This window comes from Mandrillus leucophaeus, unplaced genomic scaffold, assembly GCF_000951045.1.
Source record: "Mandrillus leucophaeus isolate KB7577 unplaced genomic scaffold, Mleu.le_1.0 Scaffold229, whole genome shotgun sequence".
In the NCBI taxonomy this organism is placed as follows: domain Eukaryota; kingdom Metazoa; phylum Chordata; class Mammalia; order Primates; family Cercopithecidae; genus Mandrillus; species Mandrillus leucophaeus.
Window position 1 is genome coordinate 1,543,211 of NW_012102354.1, and position 8,882 is coordinate 1,552,092.

Below are 8,882 nucleotides of genomic sequence, written 5' to 3' on the forward strand. Positions count from 1 at the left end.
TTTTAGTTGAGACGGGGTTTCACCATGTTGGCCAGGGTGGTCTCAAACTCCTGACCTCAAGTGATCCACCCACCTTGACCTCCCAAAGTGCTGGGATTACAGGTGTGAGCCACCATGCCCGGCCTGTACAAAATTTTTTTTAAAAAATTAGCTGAGCGTGGTGGTGTGTGCTTGTAGTCCTGGCTACTTGAGAGGCTGAGGCAGGAGGATCACTTGAGCCTAGGAATTGGAGGTTACAGTGAGTTATGACTGCACCACTGCTCTTCAGCCTGGGCCACAGAATGAAACCCTGTCTCTTAAAAGTAAAAAAGCAAAACATTTATAAATAAAAGAAAGAGCTCTGTAGTCTTATACTCCAAGAATAAACGTTTTAACTGATGTTTATCCATCCAGACTTCTTTCATGAAAGCTATATTAGTTTTCAGGGTAAAAAGTATGAATACTCTTTTTACTGTTTCTGTAATTTCTGTTTTCTAATTTAGTAATACAGACGTACTGCTTTCAATTTCAGTTAGTACACATTGGCCTTAGTGGATGTAACACAGTTTAATTAACAAACTTTTGTTGGTGAACATTTAAATTATTTCCAGCATTTTTCTAATATAGTATTCCATTGGTTATGCTTGTATATATTTCTGCGTGTTTGTGTGATAATCAGGACAAATTTCTAAAAGTAGAATTCCTGGGTCAAAGGTCATATGTATTTTCAATTTTGGTATATATATTGCAAAAATTACCCTCCAAAAGGATTGTACCAATATGCATTCATACAAACAGTGGTTTGAGAAAACCAATTTTTATCACATTCTCAACAACACTGGATGTTATCAATCTTTCAAATTTTTGCAGGTCTGAGAATCAATGGCCTTGCAAAGCTATGTCTTGGGCAAGTTTTTTGAGTCAATGTTTATACTGTTCATTAGGACTTACTGACTTCTTTGCTAATAACTGTAGAATAGGATTCCTCTTGATCCTTAATGGGATGATCAATATCGAAAAACTGTTTTATTCAAAGAACTCAGCCCTAATGTTAAATGTTAAGTATTGTCAAACTATTGTCCACAATCAGATTTTTTGACTCCCTATGAGATCAGGGAAAAAAAGATACAAGTAAAGTCCTTTTCTAACTTTCTGATATAAATTTCTTATATCTAGGGTACTTCAAACTCCAGTGCAAACTTTACTTTTCCTGGTTATCCCATTCATGTACCAGCAGGTGTGACACTACAGACTGTATCTGGTGAGAGTATATTCTAAAAATATTTTTGTTTTTAGCATTGGTACTATTTTTTGGACGTTAAGCTTCATGATTTTTTAATAGATTATATACCAGAAGTTATAAGAACTTTTAATAAAATAGATTTTAGAAGTAATGATAAATAGTGGTTTTTATTGTTATGGAGACAGTCTACCATAAAAGACATTGTACTAGGCCTGTCCTGTATTTCCTTCCCTGTTCTCTTTCCCAACATTGTATAGGGGTTCTTTGTATGTATTTTTTCTAATTCAAGTCAGTTATCTAAATTTTAACAAATACAAAATAAAATAATTTACCTGCATTCCTGCTAGCTCTAATTACGGACTAAAGATTAGGTTGATCCACCTTTGTCCGCTTTCTTAGTAGAGATTGCATGGTCTGATAGAACAAACAACAGTTTTGAGGTTAACCAGTCTCTGCTTTTCAGAGCACCATCTCTTGATTTTGATGAGGATCATACCTCTTCTTTGGGTTGTTGTAAAGTTTAAGTAAAGCACCTAACTCAGTGCTCAAAAATAAATTCTTTATTTTTTTTCTTTTTTTTTGAGACGGAGTCTCGCTCTGTCGCCCAGGCTGGAGTGCAGTGGCTTGATCTCGGCTCACTGCAAGCTCCGCCTCCTGGGTTCACGCCATTCTCCTGCCTCAGCCTCCTGAGTAGCTGGGACTACAGGTGCCCGCCACCACGCCCGTCTAATTTTTTGTATTTTTAGTACAGACGGGGTTTCGCCATGTTAGCCAGGAGGTTCTCGATCTCCAGACCTTGTGATCCAGCCGCCTAGGCCTCCCAAAGTGCTGTGATTACAGGCATGAGCCACCGCGCCCAGCCTTTTTTTTTCTTTTATAGTGTTATTTTAAAGGAAGAAAGGGAAGAAATTTGATTACTTTTGAAATCATTAAACTCTCTTTTGGATAGCATTTTCTTGTTATATGGCATTTTAAATATATGAAGTTATATTTTACATGATTATGTTTGTTAAAATCCAGTTTTTGGTTGATAACATTAATTTATCGAACAATGGAAGAGGTTCATGGATTAAATATTGGTGGCCTTTTTGTATCTCAGAGTGTGACATATAAACAATTGTGGGAGAAGTCTGGAATCAAAGCTAAACATACATAATTAAAAAATAAGAATTTATATATTGATTGTAGAAAATCCCAAAATGTCTGAAGAATAAAAGAAAAACCCCTAGAGATAACCACCATTAACATATCAGTATATTTTTTTCCAGCCTGTTGTGGATGAGATTTTTTTTGTGATTGTTGTCAAAGGAAATTTTAATTCTATTATACTTACAAGATTGTTTCTTCCTTTTTAAGGTCACCTTTATAAAGTCAATGTACCAATTATGGTGACACAGACTTCTGGAAGAGCAGGTATTCTTCAGCATCCAATTCAGCAAGTATTTCAACAGCTTGGCCAGCCTTCAGTAATACAAACTAGTGTTCCACAATTAAATCCATGCTCTCTTCAAGCAACTACTGAAAAATCACAGAGAATTGAAACTGTGCTACAGCAACCCACAGTTCTACCTTCTGGGCCAGTAGATAGGAAACACTTAGAAAATGCCACCAGTGATATACTTGTATCTCCTGGAAATGAGCATAAAATCGTGCCTGAAGCTTTGTTACGTCATCAGGAAAGTTCTCAGTATGTCAATCTTCCAGGTGTTGTATTTTCTCCACAGGTCTCTCAAACAAATCCTAATGTGGAGTCAGTGCTCAGTGGTTCAGCTAGCATGACTCAAAATCTGCATGATGAGTCCCTCTCCACAAGCCCTCATGGGGCTCTCCACCAGCACGTGACTGATATTCAGCTTCATATTCTTAAACATGGGATGTATGGATGTGAATCTGTAAAGCAACCAAGAAATACAGAGGAACCCAGCAACATACCTGTATCAGAGAAGGTATAGTTCTGTGTCCAACTTCTTGGTATCGGGACAGACAGTGGCCAGTGATTGGATATCCTGAGTATTTTCAAGCTATAATGTTAATCAGAATTATATATATATTGTTTTGTTTTTTCCTTTAGAAGATTATTTCTTTTTTCTATTGATTAAAAAAATTTTTAATTGTGATAAAATACACGTAACATAAAATTTACCAACTTAACTATTTCTAAATGTACAGATCAGTAGTGTTATATACATCCACATGTGGTACAACCAAGAAGATTGTATCTTTATTGTTGTTTTTAATATAACCATCAGTTCTTAAAATATTCATGCTTAGCATTTCTAAAGTTTTCATTTCAATAGATGAATTAGAATACTTCTTTAGAGAAAATGCATTTATTTTAAAAGGTAATCTATTTACCAGTCTCTTACATTGGGAAACTTGTTTTTTGTCTGCAGATAAAAATTAAAAGACCCAGAAATCCATACCAGTAGTTTATGGAATGTTTTGAGATAATTAATTATCAAATGTAATATACAAAAGAAGCCCACAAAGTATTTTTTTTCCTGCTCTACCTAATTTTTCTGAATTCTTATATGGAAACTTTTCCCTACATGAGGGATTATGTTGCTAGTAATTTTGTTTCTCCCTGCCTACTAAAGTACTAGTTTTACTTAATTTCTTTTGGTATTGAAACTACAAAAAATTAGCTTATAGTTAACTTTTGATACCAAAAATAGGTCTGAATTATTAATTTTCAAGGAATTAATAGTAATGGCAGAAAGATTCTTGGATAATTTTGGATTATAAAAATTAAAAAAATTACATTCTTTTTACAAAGATGAAATACATCTTGTGGCTAATTCTAGTTATACAATTTAGGACATGTGAAAAATACTTAAAGGTTTTTGCTCCAGCTAATGGTTTAGCCATCATCCAGAGCCACTGTACAAGTCTGTAGCAATGGACAGTTAAGCACCACCTTAATATTTTATCTTCAAGATATTTAAATTTTGCTACTTAGGAAAAGATATAGGGCATAGTGAAAGCCCATAAACAAAGAAAATGATGATCAGAAACTATTTGACCTGTTTTATAATGTTTCAGATATTTAATGAAACCTGTTCAAGATCTCTGAGCAAATCTGTTGTTAGTTTTGCTGTAAGTGTTCATATTAAAATGTTTTATTGACTTTTTAAATTTTTTTTCTGTAATATATAACATTTAGTAAATAAATGTAGGCTAAACTAATAATTATGAAACATTTGGTTTTGAGGTAAAACTAACGACAAATGTAAAATGTTTGTTTTCATCACTACTACTTTTGGAGGCACTTTTTGCCTGGATTCTGTGTGAACTTTGCAGATGTTTGGTGTGATGAGTCAAGGACTTATTCTACTGTTATGTGTTGTATGTCATCATGCCCTTTTTCTGATATGGGGAAATAGATTAGTTAAGGGATATTAATCAAGGATTGATTAGGGGTAGTGGTTGAGAACATAAGCTTTGAAACCACAGTAGGTTCAAATTCTAGGTTCACTACTTGCAAGCAAACTGTGTAACATTACTCACTGAAATTCAGTTTTAGTCTTTAAATTGGCCCTAATACCAACCTTGTAATTTTGAAAATTATCAGAGATAATATATATTGAGTATTTAAAGCTTCTGGCACCATAGTAAGCTTTAGATTAGTGCTATTATGCTCTATGAGCTTGTAATATATTGGGTAACTTTTCATGTAACTTGTTAGTTTTAAAAAAGGTCTATATCTAAAACACAAAAATATAAACATATGAGAGTATATATAAAATGCTGATTGATTTATTGTAAGTTACCTTTGAGACAGTAAGCAGTTTGGTAAGTTTATGCTGAACTACTTTTCAAAGACTTTACAAGTAGTTTTTCATTTTATAAGTAGCTTAAAGCAAGTTATAATCAACTCTACTCATTTACTTTTCCTATGTTGTAAACTACTGGAGAGCTTTTGGATCTATAGGTTTAAGAAGTAAGGATCTATGTGGGTTTAACCTTCTGTTTCACAAAGTATATTCTTGATAACTTTTGATTCTGCCCCTTGTAACTTCTGTTCTATTTTCTTTGTCTGAATTTGACTCTTCTGGGTACTTTAAAGATGGAATCATACAATGTTTGCCCTTTCGTGACTATCTTATTTCACTTAGCATAATGTTTTCAAGGTTAGTCCATATTGTAACATGTGTCAGAATTTCATTCCTTTTTAAGGCTGAATTATGTGAGTTTGATAATTTTTAAATTTTGTAAATATTCCTGGAATCCGTTTCTTCTTCTCCACTCCTAGTGCCATTGCCCTAATTGTTTCTCATGTGGGATAATTTTATCTGACTAATTTATCAGTGTGTAGTCTCTTCTACCTCTTACTCTGCTCCTGCCAATCCATCCGTCCTAGAGGTCAAAGGCCTAGGCTTCAGGGATCAGAATTGTTTTGAATCCCTTCTCTATTCCTTAATAATTATATGACTTAGAGAAGTTACTCATTTGTAAAATAAAGATAATAGTGTCTACCATATAATTGTGGTAGGATTAGTTAAGTCAATCAATGAAAAGTGCTCAGCAGCACACTGGCACCGTGGTAAATGCTCAGTGCATGTTAGCACTCTTTTCCTGGTGGCTTCCAGAGATCTGTCCCAAATGCAGCCTGATTGTGTCTTTCTCCACTTAACACATCACTGACTGCCCTTCACCTATAATAAATAAACTTCAGGCACCTTAACATACATACACAAAGCGTATTACACGTTCTTTCTCTGCCAAAGTTTCCTATTTATTCTTCCTTCCTCACATGAATATTCTTGACTGGGAACTGGTAACCGTGAGTGATTCTTGGTTTTTAACCTTGTTGTTTCCTACTTTTCTTTTTGCTTTTGTCATCCCCCCTATTTGATGCCTAGAGTTTCTTCCCACCATCCTTTCCTCTGGTTAATTCCTGCTTATTCATTACTTCCTTCAGAAATCTTCAGTACTTCTCCACCTAATTTTTCCTTCATTATTAAATTGAATGTAGCTCTTCTGTTTTGTCGCCTGAAGCATGTCTGTCATAATGTAGTTCAAAGATATATTGATATGTTTTCTTTGCATTGACAGGTACATTTATCTTTGTATATGCAGTAATCTAAGAATATATACACACTCGTGTGTACTAGAGTGTAAGCTTTTAAGGATGGGATCTAGAATTAGTTTATTTGGCTCAGTAGTTCTCAATCCTGGCTGAATGATAAAATCACTGGGCCATTAAAAGAAAGTGCACGTCTACCCCAAGAGATTTAAATCTAATTGATCTGGAATGGGGTTCAGTCATCAATATTTAAGAGCTTCTGAAGTGATTGTAATATATAGTCAAGGCTAAGAACCACTGATGTAGCTCAAAATCAATGTATGAGTGAAAAATGGAGTGAGAGGATAAGAGAATATATAACTCCTAAGTGAGAGTTTTCATTTTTCTTCTAAGTCCGCACGTATTCCTCTAAAAGATAAAATGTCCTATCAATAATTATTTGACTTTATAATTCATTTAAATTGAGTAAATACTTTTTGAGTCTCTGTATGCCATTATGAAATTAATATATCAAAGTCAGAGATATTTAAACCAGATATGTGACTTTTTCTTCATTATAAGAAGAAAGCCAATTTAACAAAATAATTTTTTATATCTGTCAAAATATATTAAGATATATTTCATTCCAAATAAGAGTGAAGTAGCATGGGATGCTACTGTACATGGTCAGGTAATATATAATTATCATTGTTACTATATTGTAATAGATTAAATTCCTGTTAAGAATAAAAGAAAATATGCGCTGCCATTACAATTATAGGCCACTGAATGTGACATAATTTAGGCTGAAAATGTGAAAAGAATGTGTATTGTAGCTTAGGCTTATCTTGTTTTATATTTATCCCCACATATGGGTATAAAGTTCTGCAAATTTTTACTAGCCATTGGAAAAATATGGTTCTTTCATTGGAGGGAAGCTTAAATGGCAAAGACTGGAAGCTGGATTTGGCAAACAAAGCTTTATCATGAAGCATCCTATTTACTTGCTTATTATACTACCCAGTCATGGAAGCCACATACAATCAAAGACACCATGGTTAAGCTGAGAATATTGGACATTATTGAGCTGGTTTGTTTTAGAGCAGAGAAAAAAAAGGGAAGCATTTCCTCTGTCAGATGACATCATCTGCATTAGAATTGTTGACATTTCTTTCAGGTTTGGCTGGAATTCATAGAAGTATCAGCAGCGACTTTCCTTTAACATTCAACAGGCTAAAAATACCAATGTTTCTTAGGGCTGCCAATATCTGATTTTAATCATTATTTGTACATTGATACCATCAAATAATTTTTATGTTGTGAGCTCTTTTTTTTTAAATTGGAAACTGACATCTTTCTAATAATGAAAAGTTTGGCTAGTAAAATTTGGTACTCTGAACCATTGGAGCTCCCGAGATGCTTGGCAAACATGGTTTTGCTGCTTTAGTAAAGAAAACATTGCTGTCTATTTCAGCACATGGCATGCATTAGTGCTAAGACACGCCAATAATTCTAAAAGAAGTCTCATCTGCTGACATAAAACTCAAATATATTAGAGCCATGGTTTTGAATTATTGTGTTTCCCAAGACATTTATCAAACAATGTAGGCAGAATATTAAATTCTTCATGCAGAATTTTTCTGGCTGTTGAAAGGACAATGCTTGAAAGGACCCTTGCTTGATCCTTGGGGAGACATTTACTATTTTTGAGAGGGAGCAAAAGCCCCCTCATAACAATTTGACCTAGAGGAGGAGTTCATTGATGATCTATGTGGTGGATGTTTGGCTATATGAAAGACTTAAATCTTTTCATGGTCCTGCGGTATCAATTATGGATGTTGCTGCACAACTCCTGGCTATTTTGGTCAAATTACCACTTCAGAAGAGATTGGAGTCAGATAATCGTGAATTTTTCAATACCTGGTGGAAGTGCTTCTGAAGAAAAAAGTTGAGAATGATAACTCTTTTGCTGTTATTGAAATTAAATTTAGATTTGTAATTTTAATCCTCTCCCAGAGTAAAGAGGGCCTCACTGATTGAAGGAAAATGGTATGAGGCTACATAAATTCAAATAGAAGAGTCCTAAAATCTTCAGTATTCCTTTATAAGCTTATGCTCATCTGGCAAAGTAACACAGAAGCTCTGCTTCATTTTTCAACAAAAGATCTTATGGTTTAAGGTTTTCAGTACTTGTTGCTATTAAAATGAAAAGCCAGGCTGGGCATGGTGGCTCCTGCCTGTAATCCCAGCACTTTGGGAGGCCAAGGTAGGTGGATCACTTGAGGTTAGGAGTTCGAGACCAGCCTGGTCAATGTGGCGAAACCTCGTTTCTACTAAAAATACAAAAATTAGCAGAGTGTGGTGGCAGGCACCTGTAATCCCAGCTGCTCGGGAGCTGGGGCAAGAGAATCACTTGAACCTGGGAGGCGGAGGTTGTGGTGAGCTAAGATCGCGCCACTGCGCTCCAGCCTGGGCAACAGAGCGAGACTCCATCTCAAACAAACAAACAAAAAAACCAATTTCAATGTGTGGTTTAGGCCTAGGAAAAATCTTATACTAATTGACTTTATTATTATTATTTTTTATGTATTTTTGAGATGGATTCTCACTTCGTCACCCAGGCTGGAGTGCAGTAGCGCGATCTTGGCTCACTGC

General features: G+C 34.8%; 1 protein-coding gene across 1 annotated transcript in view; it reads left to right on the forward strand.

Moving 5' to 3' along the window:
• Window positions 1–8,882, forward strand: part of GTF2A1L (general transcription factor IIA, 1-like) — an 84,260-nt gene that overhangs the window by 39,265 nt on the left and 36,113 nt on the right. The window contains exons 5-6 of the mRNA XM_011981601.1: window positions 1,156–1,240; window positions 2,579–3,168. Of these exons, the coding sequence (XP_011836991.1) occupies window positions 1,156–1,240; window positions 2,579–3,168 (675 nt within the window). The remainder of the gene's footprint in view (window positions 1–1,155; window positions 1,241–2,578; window positions 3,169–8,882) is intronic.